Source organism: Podarcis cretensis (assembly GCF_951804945.1).
Source record: "Podarcis cretensis genome assembly, chromosome: 4".
NCBI lineage: Eukaryota > Metazoa > Chordata > Lepidosauria > Squamata > Lacertidae > Podarcis > Podarcis cretensis.
Genome location: NC_137173.1, coordinates 32599676 through 32626131, shown reverse-complemented (window position 1 = coordinate 32626131; position 26456 = coordinate 32599676). Strand labels below are relative to the sequence as shown.

Genomic DNA, 26456 nt, shown 5'->3' with positions numbered 1-26456 from the left:
CTTTATGTTTGCTATGTGTGTTCTGCAATATGCTTACCCAAACACCCTAACTAACTTTCATAGAATGTATTTGCTCAAGAGATTTCTAATCAAACCTCCCCTCTCTTTTCTTCTCCCCACAAAAGGTTGAAAAAAATGATGACATTGACCAAAAGATTGAACAAGATGGCATCAAACCAGAAGATAAAGCTCATAAGGCAGCCACCAAAATTCAGGCTAGCTTCCGTGGACACATAACAAGGAAAAAGCTCAAGGGGGAGAAGAAGGGAGATTCCCAAACTACTGATGTTGAAGCTGGTGAGAAGAAGGAGGAAGTCCTCGCCAATGGCTTGGCGGATGGCAAAGCTGCTATTACAGAAGCTGCTCCAACTGAGAATGCCCTGCCTGCCGATGGCAGCAAAGGAGGAAGCACCCCAGCAGATGAGAAGCAGGGGGAGGGCACAGCTGACACTGGTTCAGAACAACCTGCCACAAAGGCCACTACTCCCGCTGCCCCGTCGGAGGAAAAGTCCGCTGCTGTTGCCGCTGAAACGGAAAGTGCCACTAAAGCTTCTACCGATAATTCACCATCCTTGAAGGCCGACGAAGCCCAAGTCAAGGAGGAACCTAAACAAGCCGAAGTGCCTGCCACTGTCACTACTGCCGTTACCCCCACTGCTGCAGAGGATGCTACTGCCAAGGCAACAGTGCAACCCCAAACAGACACAGCGGAGAGTAGCCAAACCGAAGAGAAGACAGGTACGCTAACAATAGCAAGGGAGGAAAGCTGTCTTGGAATGGAGATAGAGTGGTGATGTGTGAGCTAGGAATTGGGGATTAACATTAGGATTAAGCCACCAGTGGTCCTTCATGAGAACAGGGCAGGTGTAGCTTTAAAGCAGGCAGCCATCTATCCTAAATGAAAGTTGGCAATTGACTGGCTCTGTGGTACTGCTCCATGATAGAGGAGCCCAATTTACAGTTCTTGGGCTTTGACGTGACCAGCAAGAGATTTATCTCCCTCGCTCTCCCCTGCAAACCTCATAAGGAGGTTTCACCCATAAGGAAAACAAACCTATTTTCAAACATTATGAGAGATACATTTTAAGTATTGCAAGAGAGAAGTTTCAAAAACTCTGAGCGCTCAAAAGATTTTGAGCCTTGTCCACCACGATAGGGTTGGGTTGGGTGTCATAACATAAGCCCAGTCACCAGATTATACCATTTATAATAAAGTTGCCATAACGTCCATGAGTACTGCATTGCCTGATAAATCCACAACCCAGGGCAGCTAATTTGAGGGGTGATGAGAGAGCAGTAAATGGTCAGCAATTTAATTTATTGTTGTATTTATACATCCAAAAGGTGCGGAAAAGGTGTTCAAGTGCCAGAATAACTTGACCAGCTTTGGGTACTGTGTATCTTGACTGGGCAGTGGGGTGGAGTAGTGCAATTTACTGTTCTACCCTAGGCAGCAAACTGCCTTGGGCCAGCACAGCTTGAATTTTTTTAAGTTTATTTCATAAAATGCATACACCGATTGATTGAAAATCAACAACCACCACCCTCAAAGTGGTTTACAAAAGATAAAACAGTAAAATCAGAAAACTTCACAACCATACTTTTAAACCTACAAAAGTTAAAATACTAAAAACAAATTAAAATCACCTCAACTTTCTCAGCATCTGGGTAGGCCTTTTGGAACAAGAATGTTTTTAGCAGGTGCCTAAAAGAGTACAGTGAAGACGACTGCTTGATCTCAAGAGGCACAGAGTTCCAAAGTGCGGGTGCTGCCACACTAAATGATTGAATTCTTACTAATGTGGAATGGGTATTGTATGGCACTTGTAGTAGTGCCAATTCCACCAATTGAAGCTATTGAGTGGTCACATGCAGGGTAAGATGAGTGGACACAAATGGTAAAATGGCAAAATGATAGTGGTAAGGTCAGCTGGAGGTTTGTGGTGCAAGGGTGGTAAGGGGAAGACAATAGACTTTGGTATGATAACCCAGAAAAGGTGGCTTATAATTGCAAAATCTGAAACCAGCATAGGAATTGTGCAGATGGGCTCTATACTGGAGACTTAAACTACTAGTGTTTCCCTCTCCCCATCTAGCTCAAGCATCCTGCTCTCAAAGTGGCCAACCAGCAGTTTTTGGGAAGCTGGCCAGCAGAACCTGAGCAAAACAACACTCACTCCACTTGTGATTCTCAACAATTATTATTTAGGGGCATGCCACACAGCAATTATGGCTAGTAACCATTAATAGCCTTATTCTCCAAACAGCAATAAGCAAATAGTAAAATGTACAGCATATCAGGCAGAAAGAGCAGCCAAACTGAAATGTATCCATTCTCCTTGGGTCATGTTTTCGTATGGCTTGATTCCAAATGACTTCAATGGAGATGGGCCAGAGATGATTTTGAATCACAGTTTCTGCCAAATTGATCTGTAAATCTCATGGGAAAGCAATGTCTCCAGTACCATAAAGCTAGTAATCTAAAACTTTGAGTGGGATGAACTGAATAAGCAAGGACACATAGGTTATGTGTATAATAAACTTCACAATTCTGGTTGACAAGGGTAAATTATTTTCAGCAGGAACTGAGCTTTTCTTGCTGGGGCCAGGGAGAAGAAAGAGGTGGGGGAAGGGATGGCAAAGAAGGTGCTTAGGGGCATTTTCAGTCAATAGGCATGTTGAAAGAGGCTGCAAAGCTCATTTGCTCCCGTGTAGTCCAATTAATGGGACGCAGGTGGTGCTGTGGGTTAAAGCCTCAGCGCCTAGGGCTTGCCGATCGAAAGGTCGGCGGTTCGAATCCCTGCGGCGGGGTGCGCTCCCGCTGCTCGGTCCCAGCGCCTGCCAACCTAGCAGTTCGAAAGCACCTCCGGGTTCAAGTAGATAAATAGGGACCGCTTACCAGCGGGAAGGTAAACGGCGTTTCCGTGTGCGGCTCTGGCTCGCCAGAGCAGCGATGTCACGCTGGCCACGTGACCCGGAAGTGTCTCCGGACAGCGCTGGCCCCTAGCCTCTTAAGTGAGATGGGCGCACAACCCCAGAGTCTGTCAAGACTGGCCCGTACGGGCAGGGGTACCTTTACCTTTTTTAGTCCAATTAATCTCTGTGGAACTGTGCCAGAGCAAATGGACAGTGGAATATGGTCTGTGAAGAGACACTGGGGGCAGATGGTCCATCCTCAACTATGGCAAACCTTGCACGATCCTCCACTGAGTTCTGATTTAAATATTCCATTCTTTCATTTTCTGAATCAACCAATAGGCAGAGAGAGGCTTGTCTTGTAACAATGACAGTGGCGCCATACGCAAGGCAAGCATGGAAGCTTGGTTACGCCATGTATCAGTTTTGATTGTATTATGAAAGCACAGTGCCATGTATGCACTGTGTTACAATAAGGCCAGTGTAACTCACTGTGAGGAGGCCAAGAAACCTTAGGTTGCCCATGGCTTGGCTCTAAAGTTGTCACTGAACTTCTCCCTCCAGTGAAGTTTTTCATCAGAAAGATAGCAAGGGGTGGGAGGAGAGGAACAATGATAAAATAAAAAACTTAGATTCAACCGCCCAGTAAAATGGCAACATTGCTAGGTAGAACTGGTTCACCCAAACTATTCAGCAACTTACGCCCTAAATAGCTGAAAGATTGCCTCCATCCCTACAGCCTCTCTTGGGTATTAGACTCAGGAGAAGAGCTCTCTTGGTAGTTCTGCCACCCTCAGAAGTACAGGAGATGCAGCCCAGGCTTTCTCTGTGGCAGCCCCTACATTGTGGAACACCCTCTCCACAGATACGCATCTTGCATCTTCATTATACACTTTCAGCCATATGCTGAAGACATACCTCTTTGTCTTGGACTCTGAGAATTCAGGTATTTTTGTGGGACCCATCTCTTCTATATTTGGGTTAAACTATATAGCACTGCTTTTGCTTCAGATTGTTTTACTTGCCTTTATAATTGCATATAAATTGTTTACTTCTTTTATACTGTTTTAATTGTATTGCTGTAACCTGCCCTGGGACCTTACAGTGAAGGGTGGGTTAGAAATCCAATAAACAACAAAACAAATATTTGACAGAAACAGGGGCAAATTTGGATGCTCCTGGGCAGGCAAAACATCTTCAGGTATTTCAAGAGGAATTTCCAAGGTTTAACACTATACTTGAATTCCAGGCTCTTTGAACAGTTCACATGCTCCAGTTCACATAGCTGACTCAACTTACTAAAACTAGACCATGAATTTTGCAAGAAAACCTATCTTTCCTTGAACAGATGAGAAGTTTGAGGGCTTTCCTCTACCCTTTGGCTCATGGTAGCAAAACCATTTCAAAGCCAATACAAAAAGTGATAGGATTGATTATATTAGAATGAATTGTAGGATAGTAGTGAGAAATTGATTGAGCTGATTGAGCTATTAGTGGAAAATTGATTGGGGTTTTTTTTTGCTTGGAATTAAGCTGAGCAAAAATCAATGTTTGCTTAGCTTAATTGGCTCTAAATTAACGTTCAAACATTTCATAAAATTGTGAAATGAAGACAGGAATAAAAATGTGTGTGTCTACCGATGATGCCATTTTGTGGGCCCTCTTGGATACAAGGTGGAATTAAAATAGATTGGGTGAGTGAATATTCACTTTCCCTTTAAACTATAATTGAAAGGTGAGCAGGGCCACTTAACTGCTTTCATTGCATACCATGAAAAGGTGCTTGCTCACCTCATAAATGCTCCACCCTACTGTCTCCACAGTCAGGTGCCTACCTTTAATCCGCTTCCCACAAAGTAGATCCTTTCCTTCTCTCCCCTTAATGACCTGAGGGTGCTTTATGGTATACCCCATGCATTACTCTCTAAAGGGGCCAGTGACAGCTGGCTTGGAGTGTGAAATGTGGAACTGAACTTTCGTAGGAATTTCCTGAGTCTTCATAGAGATGCCTGACACTTGCTCTAAAATCATTGGCATTATTATTTCAGTGAGCAAAGGCTGGCACTGTAATTGGTAGTGGAAGGCTGCCAACAAATAAATAAATCTAGTTGGCTACAAGATGGTATCATTGGCTGGCTAATTTCCAAGGCACACTTGGCTCCCACTATTACAAAAAAGTAAATGCAGGTCAGCCCACATTTTTGCAGTGGTGTTCATCTGGCATAAATTTTCCTATAGTTACTGCCTCAATCTTCTAATTCAAGGACATGATCTCATGGGTGACATTGACAGTAGACATACCCTTCCCTTTATTTGTCCTATGTTTGGGAAACCATGATGTCATCTGAAATTGAGCTGTATGCAGGAATTGCCTAGTGCATCAAGTAACTGCAATAATCAAGATATTTCAGGACTTACAATCATAATAATCATTTTTATTTCTTAACATCTTGCACAACTGAGCTGGAACGTCTTTTGTGCGGGATCCATTGAAGCGATTGAAACATGCAACTTATTCTTGTAGAGATGTGGACATGCGCTGATCTTTTACAAAAATGCTTGCTTAAAACTGATATTGTATAGGACAGGCATCCCCAAACTCAGCCCTCCAGATGTTTTGGGGCTACAATTCCCATCATCCCTGACCAACTGGTCCTGTCAGCTAGGGATGATGGGAGTTGTGGTCCCAAAACATCTGGATGGCCGAGTTTGGGGGTGCCTGGTATAGGAAGTCCAGGTTTGCAATCTTTTATCCTGTAAGGATAGTCCCTACATTTGGAATTTACTCAATCTAGGATCAATATAAGGATCACTACTGAACTTGGAAAATGCAACTGCTTCCCCCTAAGGTTCAGAAAATAGCTCTGTTTATTCTGAGTTCCATTATGCTATTGGTGCTATTTCTCTGTCAACTTGTGAGCCACCTGGCCACCTTGTTTGTGTACATAACTTGCTCTATCTCAAGGGGTGGGATGGATCCTTGAGTGAGCATAGGATTCTAACTAGGTTCCTCTCTTGCCACCTCACACTTCATGTCCACTGTGCAGGTGGTAGTGGTCTTGTGTTAGGGCTCTACCAGGATCAATGTCCTTCCAAGGCCCAAGTATCTCTGTGCTGGCATAAAGATTTTTACAGTGGCACAATGATGTCCTCTGCCAGATCAGGAGGTGATCCTATCCCGCCTGCTGGGCATAATTGAAGATATGATTGTTCTGAAAGTCACTGCAAAGTTATCACATATATACCAGCTATTGCTCTAAAGCAATAAAAAGACAATTTATGGTAGATCACCTGGCTGGAAAAGGCCAGGTTTTCATGTGACAATGATCTCAAGGGTTACGTAGCTACCTGAAGAAGAAAGTATGCCTCTGTACTCAGGAAAGTCAAATTATGCATGTAAAGCTGGCAAAATCTCTCTCTCTTTTTTAACGTGGCACTGTATCTTTGCTGCATTGTTCTACATTAAGGCTTTATCTGTCTCCCCACATTCTCAGGTTGTTTTAGGGGTCTTTATATCTCAAGAACCTATGGATAACTATTCCATTCTACTTTCAGTTTCCTGGTGGACATGGATCTCTGTAGATGGTTTTCAAAATGTTTGAAAAGCTCTATTTTATTTTATACAGGATAGTGGTAAATGGTAAAGAGACACATTTCAGCTACTTTGGGTATCACTTGTGCATACAGGATTGAGTCGGGGAAATGTCAGTTGTAATATAAAATGTATGAAGAAATCTAGTTCTAATGTGACCATTTTATCTGAGTATTTGAAACACCGTGCTTTGTAGCTGCTATCACACTGAGCAAATTTAGTGCCTGTTCCAATTTCACTTGCATTAATCCAGAGATCTATGCACTGATTTCTATTAAGTGAGCAAACACACAGGCTCCCCTGTGATGGCAATGGAAGGATTAACTATAATGTTCAATCTAGCTATGCAATGTGTAATTTCCTTCTTCGCAAGCTCTGTATAACAAGGGCCACATGTATGTCTAAACTTGAAATCATATGCAACCTTGCATTCTCCTGTGCAATGAAATCCAGTGTGGTTTCCAAAAACTCCTTGTTCTTCCCTGTTTGTTTCTGGTCAGGAATGTTTATTGGCTTTATTGCTAATTATGAATGTTTTGCAAATACTCCTTCCCTCTCATAGATTGCATTTCCATTTTTAATACCAAGGAGTGATAAGTGTTTTCCCTGTATTCTGGTATTACAACTATTGCTGGGCAACCTGTGATGTTGCTGGACTTCCAACTGCCATGATCCCTAACCATGCTGGCTGATGGGAGATGGTTTGTTTTATTTATGAATACTTTGTATTATTTTCTGTGTATTACTGCACCATTTTTATAATACTGTTATTGTTTAACTTAACAACGTTTTTCATCACCTTGTAAGAAATTTTCTGAAAAGGGGACTATACATTACTTAAGGATGGGAATCACTTAACAAACTGTGTCAGCGGAAGTCCTTCACATTGTCATGGCTTCTGCAATGGGGCTCCCCACTCTCCTCCTTCCATGCGCTCCCCATAATTGGCTCACGAGTGGGGTGAAGAACCCCCCAGAACCGCACATGTAGGAGATGGATGATTGTTCCATCTGGCAAGCTTCAACGCTTGCACAGACGGAACGACTGCCACAGTGCTACCTTGAATTTTACCCAGAATAATTAAACAGCATAAAGAGGTTCACAGGTTCCCTAGTCATGGCTTTGGACATTTGGGAGAAGGGCTTTCCTGGTGATTTGCTGACTGTTCCCAAGGAAGTCACATGCTTCCTCCTCGGTCCCCTTTTAAATTATGTCTCTTAATAAGGAGACACAGTACCATTTAGGCTTTCCTAAGTCAGTTTTCTGCCTGATGTAGAGTACCAAATGATGTCACTCAGCCCATGCCTTATTCCAGCTTATTTGAGAGTTGCCAGGCACCCATTCTGCTAACTTTTAGGAATCAGGGTGAGACACATTTACACTCTCAGCCATTTTAATTGGACGTATTTTAAGTATTGGAAGGATGTTGTGTTAGCTGTTGCTTTCACAGCTAATTGGCATTTAATCATCTCAATTTTTGCTGATTTTAAATGTTTAATTGTATGTATTATATTGTTGTTGTTACTCAATTTTATTGTACAATGTAAACTGCCCTGGGATAAATATTATGGGTACCATATTAAAGCCTTGACTGTCTGAATGAATGAATATTTTTAGAATATGTTATTGCAGCACGATCCCATGTCTTTTCAAAAGTAAGTCCTATTGAATGAAATGGGGCTTACTCACAGGTAAGTGAGGTTGGGATTGCAGAGTTAGTTACCATAAGCAAAGTATGCTTTACTGTAAAAATCTCATCTTTCATCACCAAGATCACCCTTAGAGAAAGCAACTCTCATCATGTAGCCCTTTTGTTCCAAAGGGGTTTTCTCAACCCCTACTTCAAAGCCAGCTGTCATCTATTGCAAAGGACTCCCTTTTCTTCCCCAGGTAACCTGAGCAGCAAAACAGACTTCAGCACAAAGATGGATTCTGCTTTAAAAACTACGACAACAACAACCAGTCAATGTCTCTAGCTTCCACATCACTGGCCAAGAGCTAGACTGATAGCAAGATAGAGATTATTTTCTAATTTCCTCCTAGGAACCTGCATATTAATTGCATCCCAGTGAGGAAATAGCTTCAAACATGCTTGTCTCTGATCAGCTCGATCAAAGTTTTTGAGAGCTAGGGATTGGGAATCTAGGTACTCTTTTAATGCAGAAGAGCCTGCAGACTGGCTGGACTCATAGAAATGTTGTCCCACAACTTCTAAATAAGGATAGTTCAGAAGTTCAGAAATCATTCTCTCTACTGCTGTTTATGCTCTGTGTCCTAAAGGGGATCTGTGCTATCCCAGGTCCTAATACTGATTTGTGTTATTGGTGGAATGAACATGCTGCCATGTTAATCAAAATCTCTTCCAGGGAAGCGGAAAGGGGAATTGATTTTTAACTTCAGGAATCATCTGGAAATATCTTTACTTCTAACATAAGATAACTTTTGCCTTTTGTCTATCCAGAGCATGCCCTCTCTTAAGAGTCGACATTTCATTTTATTTCTTGATTATACTCCAAATCTACTTTCCCTTGAACATGTTAACTGAAAATAGTAAGGTCATGCTTAATTAAGTCTGCATTGGGATCTGGGTGGTTATCAACAGGCTCAGTTTGCCCTCTATGGGTGACATACTGCTTGGCTAGGCTAGTGAGAAAAACCTATGGGAGTCTGGTAAACTGGTAGACTTAGAAATTGGCAAGTGAGACCAATTTACACCTTGAAACTCGTGTTGAATTGCTGATTGAGAATCTTGTTGCTTTGTTAATTGACCTATGGGTGAGAGTTTCTGAATTTCTAGCAGTGATGGAGAAACTTTTTCACACTTAGGGCCACATGTCCTTCTGTGCAACTTTTCAGGGGCTACACGCCAGTGTGCAGGGTGGGGCCAGAAGGAAAAGTGGTCAAAACAATGAATGTAATCCCTTCACTTTGTACAGTTGGCTAATTTCTACACACATGCACATACCCCTCCTTGTTCTTTGACTAGCCCTGCCTAAAATTATCTATGCTACAGTGAAGTGGCTTTGTTCCAAGTTGAACACCACTTGCATGCTAGTCTTTGCATGCTAGATATTCAAGATCAATCTGCATTTCAAAGTTTAACCAGACTGTTGATAGAGAATAAACAAGATATGGGAATATGTGCCTTGAAATAATGGATACTTCTGAGTAGACATGTATAAGTTGATTAAGCTGTATATCTTCCAGAAAGTGTCAGAATGCAACTGGATTTGTTTGTGTCAGCATATGAGTAGGGTGCCCTGGTTGGCCCATCACCAGTGAGGTGATGAGCCAATCAGAACAGGTATTTCTAGCATCAGAAGGGAGAGATTTTTGAAACAATGTTGTTGTTGTTTAGTTGTTTAGTCGTGTCCGACTCTTCGTGACCCCATGGACCAGAGCACGCCAGGCGCTCCTGTCTTCCACTGCCTCCCGCAGTTTGGTCAAACTCATGCTGGTAGCTTCGAGAACACTGTCCAACCATCTCATCCTCTGTCGTCCCCTTCTCCTTGTGCCCTCCATCTTTCCCAACAGGGTCTTTTCCAGGGAGTCTTCTCTTCTCATGAGGTGGCCAAAGTATTGGAGCCTCAGCTTCAGGATCTGTCCTTCCAGTGACCATTCAGGGCTGATTTCCTTAAGAATGGATGCGTTTGATCTTCTTGCAGTCCATGGGACTCTCAAGAGTCTCCTCCAGCACCATAATTCAAAATTTGAAATAATAAGACCAATTAAATATCATCAGACCTATTATAATATCAGCAATAAGATTGCCAACACCTGCATTTCAAGCTAGCTTCTGATAACTATATACCTGGAGAGGTTTGGCCCCACCATCACAAAATAACTTACACATGCAGCTCTTAAAAGCACAAAATTAAGCTTTGAGAAGGCAGGAGATATAATGCATTGTACAGACCCGAGAGCCTGTTGTGTACAGTTGAGAAATGGCAATGTAGTTTACAGCAGTAACACAATCCCTTAATACCAGCATCTAATAGGCTAAACATTTCAGATGAAAACCAAAAGCTGCTAGAATATCTTTTGGGATTTTGTGCTCAAAGGAGCAAATCCATTAGAAAACAGTCAAGGTTATATGGGCTGCACTTTGTAATGTGCATTTCAACCTGTTTCACAGCATAAAGATCCATAGCGGAACATCCCTGCTAAGTGCACCTGGGCTAAGAACATCTGTTTATGGAATAATTCACAAGTGCCTTCCAATTTGTGAATGACAGGCTCAGAAGAGTAAACAAACAAACAAACAAATCAAATACTGACCAGCAGTTATTCCGAAAATCTACAGCAGCTCCATAAGCTTAGATATAGTCTTTCCATGAATACAGAAACAAGAGAGGCACATGTAGTCCTTTGTCGTATTGTATAATTGTGTTATGGCAATACAGTCCTTGTCCCGACTTTCAATACAAGATGAGTAAGTCCTAGTTATCCCTTTATTTTGTTAAAGCCAAAACCCACCTTATCAAAGGGACATCATAACATCAGGTTTCAGCAAAGCTACTCCAGGAGACAGGTGACTGAGAATATGGTCTCATTTTTTAGTACATAACAGGACTTCTAAGCTCCATTAGGGTCTTTCATGTGCTAAAAAATTGTTTCATAACAGATTTTGAGATGCATTTAAGAAGATATACAAATGCCCATGGGAAAAACTGATGAATGGCTTTGGGGTGTGAGTTGCATTGTCCACTCAGCTGGCTCTTGCCACATCATGTAAGACTAGTATACTATTTAACAGAAGTAGCTGCTTTCTGTGTAAACCTTTTACACTGCTTCTGAAGAATGTGGACTAACTTTACAACCTTATATATACTTAACTGAACAGAGTGGGCAATACTTTTGAATAGGCATGCATAGGATTCCACTGTTAGTTTTTTCAAAAATATGGCGCCAAGCACTTCCCTCAATAAATGGGATACTTAAAGTACCTTATGAATCTCATCAGAATAGAAGAGTGTGAATTCCATGCTAACTAGATTTTAAAAATAGATGGTTTTACTGGAGAAAGGCTGGATGTTCTACAGAACATCTGATTTGCATGTAGAAAGTCCTAGGTCCCCAGCATTTTCAGGCAGAAACCCTGGAGAGTAGCTGCCAATGAGTATAAACAATGTTGAGTTAGATGGACCAATGGTCCACTGAATTTCTGCATAAACCTTTATTGCATAAAAATTTGTTGCCTATACCTATATTTTCTCACTAGAGCCTCTTTTGATGTATCCCTCAATTCTCTGCCCTCCCTCCTCTCAAGAGGGGCCAGAACTAATTAAATGCACCTGTTAACATGACTCAGAAGTAATTACCATGACATTTTCACACCTGGGCTTCAATGACTCAGCACAAGAGCTCACTATTCCCTCTCTGGGCTTTTGGGGGTAGCAATTAATATGTCTGGCAGAGTGGGTGTATAAGGCCATCAGATGCTAGCATTAAAACCACTGCCTTTGTGGCTGGGCATGTGGGAGTTATTCACGGAGGGAAAACAATCTAATTAAGGTTGTCTTATGGATCACCATCCTGCCACATCATTCCCAGAACTCAGTTTGTGTTTTAGGGGCCAGGACTAGGGTGACCAGGTGAAAAAGAGGACAGTGCTTTGCTAGTTGGGAAGAAGACTGAAACTTACACCTCCTGAAATTCCCTCTTCTGTACAGCTATTTAAAGTAAAAGAGCTTTAACCAGGCCAACCTAACTTGGGTCTAGTCTTGTATGGGATGTTCATCAGAGCTGAACATGCCTTCCTGTTTTGCCATGTTTGGCTCAACAAGAGACAGTGCAAATTCATTCATTTCAAATTCCTTACACCTTTCACGATTTTGCTTTTTCTTCTTGAAGGACATGTTGTTTCCCTTTGAGAATTATCAGATGCAGGAAATGATCATGGTGGGTAAGAGGATTAAACCTCTTATGCCATTGTGTATTTCCATAAGTGCTTATTGCAGTGTCTGAGGGCAGTGGTGGGTTTTCTGGGATATGCCCTTGGAAGCTGAGCTATGTGAATCGTTTGATTTTGTTGAAGTTAGAGTGGGTGCATTTTGTCTGTGTGGATTTTAAACAAAGTGTGTTAATTGTGTTGTGTTCTGGTTAAAGCCGCAATCTTATTACCTCTTACCTAGGAGTAAGCTCTATTGAACGCAATGGGAGTTGAAGCAGGAGGGACAGGTGCACTTCTTGAGCTAATAGTAGCATTGAAGGGAGTAAGTGTCATCATGAAAGGGTCTGAGTAGTCATGCTTAAGACTAAGTGCCACTAGAGCAGCTTTCTTCAATTGAGTACCCACCAGATGTTCTGGACTCCATTTCCCATCAGCCCCTGCCAGCATAGCAAGTTGTCAGGGATGATGGGAGTTGTAGTCCAAAAGGTCTGGAGGACCTCAGGTTGTGAGAGCCTGAACTAGGGAGTAATTTTAAACCAACCAGGGTTGGCAGCTGGAGCACCAAGAGCAGAAGAACGGTAAAAATATATTTGAATGGACTTTCTCACTAACTGTCAAAGGATTGGTGCTCAGACCATTACAACTACCATCACTACCACTTTTTTTCTCTGAGGAAACTTACAGTTTGCATGTACTACTGAGGTCCTACTAGAGGTTTAATGTCAGGACCCTGTAGGGAGCAATCTGTTTTTGGATGGGTAGCATATTTCAGCCTTTATTTATTACTAAGGCACACTGACAAAGAATTAATTGCTAAAAGAAAACAGATTTTAACCCATTTGCATGGCAAAAGTCAAATAACTCTAAGAGCTGAAGCAACTGACTTTGACCTCTGCCATCTTAACTGTGAGTGCTGGTAATTAGTGAGAGGAGGTAGCTGATGCTGTGTCCTCATAAGCAATTATGTTAGTCAGTGATAATGCTTGCATCCTTGACAAACTAATATGCTTGCATGAATATTTCTAACTTCATGTCACAGGTCTGGTCTGGTGTATCTGTTGTATGGTCCTTAACTGACACATCCTACCAAGGTGATACAGTTGCAATATGTTAAACTAGAAACTATGGAACACAGGGACTAACTGGATTTTTATTTGATTATGTTAATAAGGAGTGATACTCATAGTCAATCTGTCTCTCTGGTGGCACACGAATGTTGTGTGATTTCTTCTCTGGCATTACTGAAAACTTCATGGAGGGAGGGTAGGGAACAGCCATGGATGCTTGGTTACTTTCTTGGCCAGAGTTGGTCATTCAAGAGCAGTAAGACACATGGCAGAGCACAGTATTCCCAAAGCATTGCACACTATGCTATTGGCTCTGTTACTGAGCACTGTGTTGGTTTGACATTAACGCTTTGGTAGTTCTAAAGGAACTTCTGACAGTTCATACCTATGTTAAGGTAGTTCCCTTTACACACAGCTGAGATATGGAAGTCATTTCCCCATACTCCAGAAGCATGTGGATATCCCAGCCATGTGGGCATGGTTGATTGTGTGGGTCATTTTCTCTAGATCAGTGCAGTATTGGGGTGGAGGAGCCAAATGACTGGCCTATCCTTTGTGGTAGCAATACACAGTGCTCGGTAGCAGTGGATTGCACCAAAGTAATGTAGACCTATCGCTGCATGTGGTGTGTGTCTGTACATTTTCTGATTCCATTCCATTCAGTTATCAAAGGTCTATCAGAATCTGTTTAGTCACCGCTACCAATACTAGAATAAAGTCTGGAAAACAGCAGTATACAATATTTGAGCAGGTAGTGGGACAAGTCTTTGAATGAAGAAACAGACACATATCGACACAGTCACCTATTAGTTCATGCTGAGATTGCTAGAGTGATGCTTGGAAAACTTGATTCTGTGAACATCTTGTGCACTTGTTTCAATTTTCTGGACCACAGGGAGTTAAATGAAGATATAACACTACTGTACTGATTTCACATCATTTCCCCCCTGCAGTGAAAATATTCTGTGGGTGGGTGGAGGTTTTGTATAGATAAAAGCAAGTTTGTATGACAAGGTATTGGACCACTGGGTTGGGATGCACTGCTCTTTTTACATAGGAGTAACTAAACCACAGAGCCTAGCGGTTGCTGATCAGAAGGTTGGCAGTTCGAATCCCTGTGACAGGGTGAGCTCCCATTGTTTGGTCCCAGCTCCTGCCCGCCTAGCAGTTCGAAAGCACGTCAAAGTGCAAGTAGATAAAGTGCAAATCAGGAAGGTAAACGGCATTTCCGTGTGCTGCTCTGGTTCACCAGAAGCGGCTTAGTCATGCTGGCCACATTGACCCGGAAGCTGTCTGTGGACGAACGCCGCCTCCCTCGACCAGTAAAGCAAGATGAGCACTGCAACCCCATAGTCATCAGCAACTGGACTTAACAGGGGTCCCTTTACCTTTAACTAGCAAGGGCTTCCCTTAATTAAGCTTGTCATATCAGAAGGAGATCTCTCTGTTTATCCTCCCTCCTTATTCCTCTCAACTATGAAAACAACCTCAAATAGATTGGCCCAGTTGACTCTTCTCTTCCTGAAACTTGTTTTAGTGCTATTGCAAGTCTGTGTGTATCTGTAGATATACACTGAGGTGAAAGGAGGTCAAGCAAGCCTATCACTTGGATTATTGGCCAATTTGCAGAGACAGGCAAAGTTATCTTGGCCACCTCCTTTATATGAGAGGTATAGATTGGTGATAGAGCACCGTCTTTTGAAAACCCTCAGAGCTATAGGTTATTCAGAACATCAGAAACCAGATGTTCTGGTAGGCTCCTTGGAGCAACATTTTAGGCACCTATTACACAGTATTTAGTGAGAAAATAGCAACAGTGCCATCTGCTGATAATTAAGGAACTGCAGCTATTGCTCCACTCATTGAGACCTTCAACAGTTCTCATGTTCGAACTGAATTCATCAATCAAGTAATTTTTATTATAGAAATCCTGTACACAAAAGGGGAAAAAAAGATTGCAGTGGAAAAACAACAACAACACCCCACACATCTGGCTGGATAGCCCTAGCCACTCTGGGTGGCTTCCAACACATATGAAAACATAACAAAACATCAAACATTAAAAACTTCCACTTACAGGGCTGCCTGTACCCAATGGTTTCTGCCTTTAGTTTGAGTATTATACTAGCAATCTTTGATTCAGGAGACAAGATGGAACTCTAATAATTACATTAAAATGGTAACAATGGCACAATCTCTCTCTTTTTGTACAGAAAATGGAAAAATGGATTCTGGATGTCATTTTAACACCCATCCCAATTTTGTCATTTTCTCTTGTAGGGATCAATACCATCTCATAGCATGAATCCTTCCCCTCCTCTTGTTTCCATGGCAACGCCTAGCAATCAGGATTTTAAGGCCTACTGAAGGAGTGCCACACATACTTAGGTGACTCATAAATGGCATGCTGCTTTTTGACTATGGAGCTGGAAGACTACAACTGAAGTGGTATTTCGGGGCAAGATCATAACTATTTGTTTGGGTCCAGCATTCATAAAGGACTGCCTCCTTTTGTATCAGCCTTCCCAGACCCTCTAAGTGTCCCTGTTTTCCAAGGACATTCCCAAATTTACAGAAGCCATCCTGGTTTCTGATTTGATCCCAGAATGTCCATCTTTTCCTTAGAACATCCCTATTCTCATCCCGAGCTAAGGAGATAAGTAGCTATACAACCTTTAGAAGACAACTGTAGGCAGCCCTGTATAGTGCAGTTTTTTAATGTTTAATTATGTTTTTGTATGTTGGAAGCCACCCAGAGTGACTAGGGCAGGCATGGCCAAACCTGGCCCTCCAAATGTTTTGGGGCTACAATTCCCATCATCCATGACCACCGTTCCTGTTAGCTAGGGATGATGGGAGCTGTGGTCCCAAAACATCGGGAGGGCCAAGTTTGGTCATGCCTGGACTAGGGCAACCCAGCTGGATGGGTGGGGAATAACAACAACAACAACAACAACAACAATAACAACAACAACAATAAAGTCCCAATTTTCACCAGAGAAATGTTGGAGGGTATGCCTTCCTGCTACCTAAAATCTAGTAGTGAGGCTCTTGTTTGTGTCCCATCTATGATAGAAGCACAGTTGGCTGTGATAATAGTTAGGGCTTCTTCATTGGCTCAACTCAAACTGTGGAATACCTTGTTCCATGAAGTTTAGGTGGTCCATCTTTAATCACCTTCTGCTGACTATTAAAGACTTTTAAAAAATCTGTTATGCATGCACACACCCATAAAATGTATATTGCAGGAAGCATCCCATAGCTATTGAAGATTTCTTTTTGTCTCATTTTGGTAAACTTGTGTCTACTTCAACTGTGTAAAAACATTGACCAGTCCTTCATGGAGTACATCACTTGAGACTGCATTCACATTAGTACCAGAACAAATTTGAGAGTTTAAAAATAAGCAGCTAGGAAAAAAAAATCTTTGCGGAACAACCACATGGGGTAGAAATAGCTTTTAAACACTTGTATATGCAACATCTCCTTGCCAGCTGCCAGATGTCAACCCACAGCTGGAAACATATCCATGCCTGCAAATTCAAGCTGTGAAAAACACTTCACAGCTGTAGTTATGGTAAAGTCAGAATCCATACTTGGTAGGAATATCATGCAGGTGCTTCTGTCTGGGAGAACAGATCTTCGGAAGTCTATAACCCAACCCACCCGCACACATAAAAGCACTTAGCACAGAAAGCCTCTTTTGAATCATTTCCATCTTGGCAGATTTCAGATCCCTAATGTTTCCTGCACTCTGTGGACACACTCAAAACAACATATGCCTCAAGTGACTGTACCACAGAAAGTGAACCACATACTGAAGGGTGACGGCATGCTCATTAGAATTCACATGCTTCGACAATCAAACTGTTCTTGAAACAATTATTCCACTTGCCTCTGAACTTTTCTGACTGAACTTTTCAGTAAATGTTCTGCTGCTTTCTGGATTCCTCCCTCTTTTTTGTTGTTGTTGATGACACATTACCACAGTCTATCAGAGCTTTTTTTTAAAAAAAGATAAAAGCCCCAAAGAACAGTGTTCGGGGTGTACCATAGTCTTAACAAGCCAAGATCTAGCACAGGGAATCAGTCGGGGAATCAGATCTCAAATTTTAGCTGTGATCTGTGCAATGCTAAAATGTGGAACCCCCTGCCTCTCATGCAATGTTCTACAGCATTGTTGTGGCACCCCCTTTAGCATGGTGCCCAGCGTGACTGCACTGGTTGTGTTACTCTAAAACCGCCTCTGGTCAAGGTTCACAAAATGTACCAGAAGCAAAGGCGAGGAGACTCCACAGTCAAGCAAGCCACCAGAGTTAGAGAGATGTATTGCTTCCTAGACCACTACTGCCAATTCCCAGCTGCTAGTGGTAAAGGAATTTCAGGGGTAGTTTACTCATGTGTATAACCCCTTACTCACAAACCACATGATGACTCGGGTACCATAGACACATGCTGTGATATCTCTTTTATGCCAGGGGCTTTTGTTACTTGTGTTTTCATGGACCATGGAATAACTCCACCTCCTCTGACAGCTCCGAGGGCTCCTCAGCTGATCCCACACTGGAGGGCTCTTCAAGGGAATCCACAACCTGGCCTTGACCTGTGGAGTGTCCGATTTGTCCATCAAGGACTCGGTATCAGGACCAGGCCTGACAAACATTAGGAAAACATGCCTAACAGTGGAGCAGGCTGCCTCTGAAAGTGGTGGACTTGCCTTAGCTGAAGGTTTTTAAGCATAAGCTGGATGGCTGCCTGTCAGGGACATAGTTATTCCATCTAGCCTTATAGATCTTGCATTGAACAAGTTCATCATCCCTGACCACTAGTCTTGCTAGCTAGGGATCATGGGAATTACAGTCCAAAAACAGCTGGAGACCCAAGTTTGGGAAACACTGGACTAGACAGACAATCTTCAAAGTACCATCCAACTCCTATTGTCAGCAATTAGGTAGAAACACTCAGGGGAGAAGGGTGAGGATATTGGGCCAGAGTGCTGTCCGTTCCCCCAAGTCACCACTTCTTCTCTTTTACCTCTGAGCTGCCTGGCTCAGGGGCTTCCAAGTGGAGATTCTTCACCTACAAGTCCTGCATGTGAGTGAATCCTTGGGTTTCATTCATGAGCCATCTCCACATACTGCGCTGCCTCTTCGCAGCTCCCTGCACTTCCATGCGCTCCCTTACCTGCTGACTGAAATAAAACAAGCACACTGATGAAATGTGTCTTCAAGATGATAGAACCGCTGTTGGCGGAGTGCTGTGTTATTTCCTCTGGAGCTGGAGAGAGTGAGTGGTGGGAGGGGGAGGCAGGCATTCAACAGGGAGACCTTCCCCTCCCAATAGCCCTAAATGTACCTGACAGTCTGCCATCCCCTCCCTGGGGTCTTTCTTTAGGTACAATTAAGGTTTCTGTGCTGGTGGAGGAAGCTCTGATGTTACTGTGTGAGCATGGGAGAAAGAGAGGGGGGGGGAGAGAATGAGAGTTGGGAAGGATGGAGAAATGAGCAGCAAGGCGTATCTCAGGCATTTTGTTCTGCTGCCCAGGATATTCTCTCTCTCTCTCTCTCTCTCTCTCTCCTGAAGGTAGCTGTGGAGAGAGGAATGGGTGAGCTCGTCTTTCCTCCTGTGAATGCAGTCGTAACAGGGTTGAGGCATCACATTCACAAAGAGCATCACTCTCTCTCTCTCTCACCTCCCTCCCTCCCACCACCACCAGCAGCCCCCTTGAGTGATTTCTCTGGAGAGACATTACTGCTTTTGCCCATCAGCCAAAGTTGGAGGGTTTCCATGACGACCAGGCAGCTGGTGTCTAGACACAGTGAGAGATGCCTTGCAATGGAGCTGTGGTGCTCTCGCTTCCCTTCTCAACCCCTTACATACAAAAGCACACGCCCTGTGTTGCCTCCCTCCTCCTCCCTATTTACTACACACACACACACACACACAAACACACACACCACACACACACACACACACACACACACACACACACACACGATGGTGTTTCTATTCCACAAGCTTTAGCAAGAGGAAAGGATGGTGCAAGAACACCAAACAGAGCCTCCATCTACTCAGATTAATGAAGTCAGGAGGATGTTGCTTTGATGGATTTGGAGAGTGCTTAATTGGGTCAGGAAACAGCAAGCATCTCTCAGGATAGCACAAAGAGCTCCCCACCTCCCTTTTGCTCTTCTGTTAGGTTGAGGAAAATAGGTACATTAGAGAACACTTTTGTGTGGGGGGCGGGGCAGGAAGGAATAAAGTGTGTATAATATACATTTTTTGGGGGAGCATACAAGGTAATTCCTAAAATACTGGTCACCTGAAGTACAATTAGTTCAAGACGATGCATTTCTTCTGTGACAACCAACCTGTTTTATTGAATCTGTTATTTTCAGCTCTTTATTTGCTTTGCTTTAAAATATATTTTTATTCCCCCTTTCTGTCAAGGTGGCTTGCATTTTATAACCATAGCTTCTAATCAAAGAGACATGATACAGAGTTGGGAGGTTAGAGGAAGCAAAGCAAATTCAGACAACAGTTCTTTCATACTGGTTGCATAATGAACAACACAATCCTGTACATGCCCACTCTGAAGTAAGTCCTGTGGGGTTTCATGGGACTTACTGCACCTGAAGTGTGCATAGGACCACAACGAAAGCTATAGAAGGATCAGGTGAGATGGGCTTTCCGGAGATGTTTCCTGGAGAGGAGAAGCTAAATCCAGAAGTGGCTTTCTGGGTCGGGTGCAGCCACAATGCTACCTTCCTGGTACGTGCACCACTGCTGCTTTTGAGGAGGGAGGTGGGTGGGAAATTTGTGCAGTGCAGACACATCCGCAGGAATCATGGATTGGCTCCACTGGTGCATTTGCACCACACTGACCTCCCTGCCCCTCCCCTTGCTCCCAACAAGCAAGTAGCCATGTTGGCTATGCTGTGTTTCCAGATCAGAAACATTAACGCAGGCTTTACTTAACAGTGACCCAGCTGCCAGAAAGCTAGTGTTGCAGCTCCACCACACCTGAAGGGCCCCTTCTGCCCAAATCCCCATTCCATCTGAAAGAGATGTAGCTGGGTCGGTGCTGAACTAGTGCCTGCAGGTGGTAATGGGCTGGATAAGGCCTAAAAACATTAAATCTGAATCCTGACAAGATGGAGGTTCTGCTTGTATGTCCAGAAATTGGGTGTTTTGCTTGTTCTGGAGGAAACACACTCATCTTAAATGAGCAAGTAGGTAATCTGTGGTTGCTCCTAGATCCATCTCTGTCACTGGAGGCCCAGGTAGCATTCAAGGCAAGCTGTGTGTATTTCCATTTTTTGTCATTCTTGGACCACAGGGTTGCAAGCTCCAATAACTTCACATGTCAATTCTTATAATCTGCTACATTGGGCTACACTGGAAGACATACCCTCCAACATGACGTGGCCCAAAACTGGGGCACCATCTTCTGGGTCACGTGACCTGTGTGAGATCAAGGCCTCACAAAAAGTGTTTTCTTTTCAGGCGCGGTGCCATGCAAAATTGCTGCCCCCCGAACACGCCATGCCTGAAAAAAGTTATGCCATTTAATAAATTTGTAGAGCGCTATTTGAGACCCTTTAACTAGATATCCTGGGACTGAACCCAAGACATTTGTGTGCCAAATCCCATTATTGAGCAGTAATATTTCACTTTTCTAAGATGCTATATCTCCTGATGGAGAAATAGCTTTCCTTTCTTGATGGAGGACCCCACCCCACTATTTTATTATATGTTGGCATATAAATGCTTTTATAAATAAAATGAATATATTATTGACATTAATTTATTAGTAGCCTGCTATATAATCATTTCAAGGTGATGAAGAATAAAACAAGAATAAAAAAAGCTAAAAACACATAAATATAGCATTAAGTTCCAATTTTAATCAATTCTTAAAGGGAAAAAAATCATCTAATATGTTGATGCCATAAAACATCCTTGCTTTTCATTACAAAATCTCGCCATTATTATTTCTGTAGACTTTGGTATACACAAGCAGATATCCAGTGGCCATTTAAGAACGTAGTGTTTAGTTAATGCAGCTCCATTGAACTTTGCAGAGCCATTAGCCTGTTTGTTCTTAATTACCATGAGAAACAAATCATATTGGGTTATGAGAGAAATATCATTGGCTAAGGTTCTTTCCAAGGCCTTGGCTTTCCCACTTCTTTTCTAGATGTGCTACAGTCGTAATTCACCAAACAAAAGATAGTTCCTAGAAGCAAATATTTTTCAAACCATGGGCTATGAAGTTGGCTTGTTTAACTAGCCATTTTTTAAAGCAAACCAGGATTCCTGGATTGTAATGCTAAGTTGGCTCTTGGAAAGTTAAACTAAACTAGGAGAAGTCTTCCGGGATGCATGGGATGGGAAGGGGGAATACACCTGCCTGACACTTCACTTGGGCTCTTGGGAGGTTCATCAACATAATGCTAAACCATAGTTTAACGTTACATGTGAATGCAGCCATTAGCTTTACTAGTCCTAGGCAAATACAAGGCTAGAAATAGATGAATGCTCACCTGATGGAATGTGGCTAGATTTGGCCCACAGATTTTCTAATGGAAATCTTGCCTCTAAGAAAATGAAGTTCAATTGACTTCCAAGTTGCTGTGCCTTAGATCCAGGGATAAAAGCACTGTTCTACTTTCCTAATGGTCAGAGCAAAGGTCAAGGTGGATGCAAGCCAATCAAGTGGTTGATGTTGAGTGCCAAGGGAATTGTAATGGCTGTTTCCGAGTGAGCAGTGTCAACAATAAATATGAAAACCATGAAGGACAAATCCTCTGAGGCTGTTGGAAGGAATCTAGAGTGCTGATATAATTTATTTCTACTGGCACTGTGGTTGATCATTTAAAGATCCCACAGATATAAAAACAAAACCATAAGCCACCAGCCACAAAAAGAAAGTAAGATCAGTGGCAATGTGCTATTGTCTGCTTCAGTTTAATTAATCCTGGCAAGTCAAAGAGGGCTGGGCAGATCCCAAGAGACTGTCTTTTACCCAGAAATCCACTCAACCTAATTTCACCTATGTAGGGCAGCAGAAGGACTTGGCGCTCAGCCTACAGGCCATTAGCACATAGTGGAGATGGAGACAGCTGGGAATGGAGCCCTCAGTTGGAACTGGTGCCCCCCTCCGCCTGACTCAGTTTTATAGAAACCAAGTTTGTATTTATTCACAGCACTCATTCATTTCCTGATAAATGAATGTGCACATCATCCTTGTCCTTTCAAGGAACTACAAAGTGCACCAAGAGGCAAGGTTCTTAAGAAGCTGTGCCAGCAGAATTTTGCCTTATCTGCTGAAGGCCTCTTTGTTTACTGTAGTATGGTACAGAAGAGTGCTGGTGATTCCCAGGTGAAAGAAGAGCATTGGTTATTGGAATCTCCATGCACTAGAAAAAGTAAACTCTGTGTTAATCACCTATCAAGTTGTTCCTTGGTGCAGAGAGAAAATGTTGAGATTGCTCGAACTGGGAATGGGTGGGAAGGCAGAAGTGGGTATTGAAAGTAAATGTAGATTACTGCATTGTTGGGAATGAAAGCTAATCCAGAGTGCCCATCATTTACAATTCTTCCACAAACCATGGTTTGGGAAGCAGTGTTATTAAACCACAAAGGGATAAGATGAACTCTCCTGGATCAGACAATGGTCCATGTATTGCAGCGTGCTGTTTCCAACAGTGACAAAGAGGAACTCCGTGGAAGGGCTATTAGAGGCAGACCGACAGAGGAGGAAGTCCATTTTCCCTGAATGTGCAAGGACATTTGCCCACCAAATTGTAATTCTATGCATTTTCAACTAAAACCCAATAATTTTTTTCTATTAAAAGTCCCATGTTCCCAGGTGAACTGACATGAAAAAGTCCTGCATGCCAAAATGAAGGGATTTCCCAAAGGCCAAAGTTACTTTTGAAGAACTGTCAATGGCACCAGTGCAAGTAATGCCCCTTTGCTTTGGTTCAGGGAAACCTGGCTTTTTCTCACTTCAATCTTACAAACCTGATCTCTTCTGACTAGATGTTTCTGACACCCAGATCACTTTCTAGTTTTTTTTTTAATCTGCAGTTGCTTCCATTATTATTTTGGTCTTTAGAGGTGACCCAATAGTAATAGCTTTTTTTTATTATACTGTGAATGCCCTCTGTATCCAATCCCTCCTGCCATGCCCCCTCCCCTGCTCTATTTAATTTTGCTCAGTGTAATTAATTAATTCAGTGTAACTATCACTCCCAGTTTCATTCAGTCATCAGCTTCTGTTGGAATCTCCATTTCTCCCATAACTATGCCTAGAAAGGATAAAGAAGTCAGCAAGGCATGAGACTAGGACGTGTAGGAGATATGGGGGCACCAAAGTGGGGTTCTTCCCAAGCCACCCCCTTCACTTCAGACACCTCTTTGAATGTGTCATTGAACTCTAATAATACCTCTTGCATGCCTGGATGCAGAAGAAAGAGACAGGTGTGTAAAGGTGTGTAGAAACTAGCCTGCTGTACAAAGATAACATTTAGATGCATCGCTCCACCCATTTTTAATTTTTTATTTTTTTTCCTTTGGCTCTTCCCACCTCTACAAGAAGGGGAAATGTTACTTTAAAATACTGTGGCCTTTTAAATGTGTTTGTGGAAGTGGGTTATTGGTCTGTTTTTATTATGTATTTTGTGTTCTCATTTTGCATTTTTATGTTGTGAACCATTTTGCGATCTTCGGGTGAAGGACAGTAGACAAATTTAACAAATAATAATAATATGGCACTTGGTCTTGCTCACTTCCTATAAATTCAGAAACTGGTGCCACGTCAAGTTACAAAGCAAAAGGATTCTACGTTGCCAATTCAACATGAAGCTGTTGTCTTCGTGTGTACAGAGCTAAGTCCGCATTGCCAATTTCTAAGACTATTGGTCTACACAATTTCTAAATCCATACACACACAAACACGCAACAGCTAGGCCCAGGAGCTTTCTAACCTGCATAGAATTAGTGTATTGAAGTTCCTTTATAACAAGAACAAGTAATGTGTGCCTCAGTCAGCCATTCAAGTGAACATGTAGAGGCTTAAAGTGGAGAGGGGATGAGATGCACATGAAAGCCCTATTTCCAGAGTTGCAGAGCTCAACTGGAGTCCTCCATGCAATCAGAAGAGGGGGCTCAATATGCTTAGAACCCTGATAGCACATGTTCAGCCAAATGTGCTTAGAAGCCATCTTTGGAACTTTCCCTGCTCAGGTCTGAAATGGAGTCTTCACATGGGGAGGGGGGCATTATGCCAACCCTCTTCCTAGCTTCATGGTCATTCACTTGAACACCAAAATATGGCGCTCAACCTAATTTTTCCACAAGTGTCAATGTGTGAATCGAGGTTGGATTTACAACTTTGCGTTTGTATACCTTTCAGATGCTGTAGAAGAAACCAAACCTTCTGAAAGTGCCCAGCAGGAAGAAGCGAAAGAAGACGAGAGCAAGGCGGACCAAGAAAATGCCTGAACATTAAGAAATGACTCCCTGTTGCCCTGTGCTCCCTTCCTCTTTCCCCGTATCTCCCCTCCCTCCCTCACCCTCTCCCGCTCGCCCTTGGGCTGAGTCTGTCTGTCTTCCTTGTCCCCTCTGCGCCCCCCCTTAACCCTTTTTCTCTCTGTGTGGCAAACATTTAAAGAAAAAAAAAAAAGCAGGAAAAATCCCAGTCAAACAGTGTGGCTTAAACATTTTGTTTCTTGGTGTTGTTATGGCGAGTTTTTTGGTAATGATGATCCAATCATTTTGGGAAAATTCTTGCACTGTATCAGAATTGTTTGATCTGCGCGTGCGTGTGTTTGTCTGCCCACCACGAGTGCTCTCTCTCTCTCTCTCTCTCTCTTTCTCTCTCTCTCTGTTCCAAGTGTGTGCGCAATGTTACGTTCATCTGAGGAGTCCAAACCTATTGAGTGAGTTAAGGAAAGGAAAAAACAAAAACAAAAAAGAGAATGAACATTTTTCTTTTCTTTTCTCCCCTTTTCAATGTGATGATGATGATGATGGTGGAATGAACTAAAGGAGGCAAAACAAACAAAGCAAAAAAAGAAAAAAGAAAAAAAGAAAAAAGAAAAAGGAAAACACAGAATGAGAATACAACCCCGGTTTGTTTTTAAAAAATAATAAAATAAAATAAAGCAAATGTGCCAATTAGCGTTACTTGTGACTCCCGGCTCCTTTTTCAAACTGCAGAATGACAATAAAGGAGAATAATTATGATGGTATCACTGTGATGCATTTCTGTAGCACATTATATTTCAGTGGATCTTGTGTGTTTTGTGGATAGAAATTCATTCAGGTGGTTATCAGTATACCAGACATGCTTCAATTTTTATGTAGAGAACTTTTCTAAGGAGCAGCATATGTAAGAATGGCCACAGAAGTGCAATTTTCAGTCTGACATACACCAATTAAGGATGAGTTTTTTGATGCACATAGTAGACTGAAATTACTACGGCACATAGGTTCATCCGTTCTGACATAACAAGATACATGTAGCATCACATACTGCATAGTTTTTCTTTTTTCTTTTTTTTTAAATAATTTTTATTAACTTGCCAATCACATCAAATTATTATTATTTTTTAATAAATATTTATTGAAATTTTTTAAATAAATACAAAATGCAAAAATGATAAACAATATAACATGAATCATAACACATTTTTTCAAAACTTCTTTGGACTCCCTCACGTCTCCCACTCCCACTTACATCATTATAACCTTTTCCCAGCAATTTATCATCTTGTTTACATTCTTGTTTACATTCCTCAATCACATCAAATTAAATCACATCATATAAATTCCGAATTACAAAGCCAAATTTTTAAATTTTGTTGGGGGAACCCATACTTCAAGATCCAAAGGGGAATTCAGATCATCTTCTTATTACTGCGTTAATGTCCAAATCAGTCCCAATCAGTCCAAACAAAGTTCATAATTCTATCCAGTC

At 42.2% G+C, this 26456-nt stretch overlaps 1 protein-coding gene across 1 annotated transcript in view; it reads left to right on the top strand.

Moving 5' to 3' along the window:
* The window catches only part of GAP43 (growth associated protein 43), a 52750-nt gene extending 27030 nt beyond the window's left edge, over positions 1-25720 (top strand). Inside the window, exons 2-3 of the mRNA XM_079974177.1 lie at positions 126-738; positions 24891-25720. Coding sequence (XP_079830303.1) covers positions 126-738; positions 24891-24979 — 702 coding nt within the window. The 3' untranslated portion in view covers positions 24980-25720. The remainder of the gene's footprint in view (positions 1-125; positions 739-24890) is intronic.
* The last annotated feature ends 736 nt before the right edge of the window (positions 25721-26456 follow it).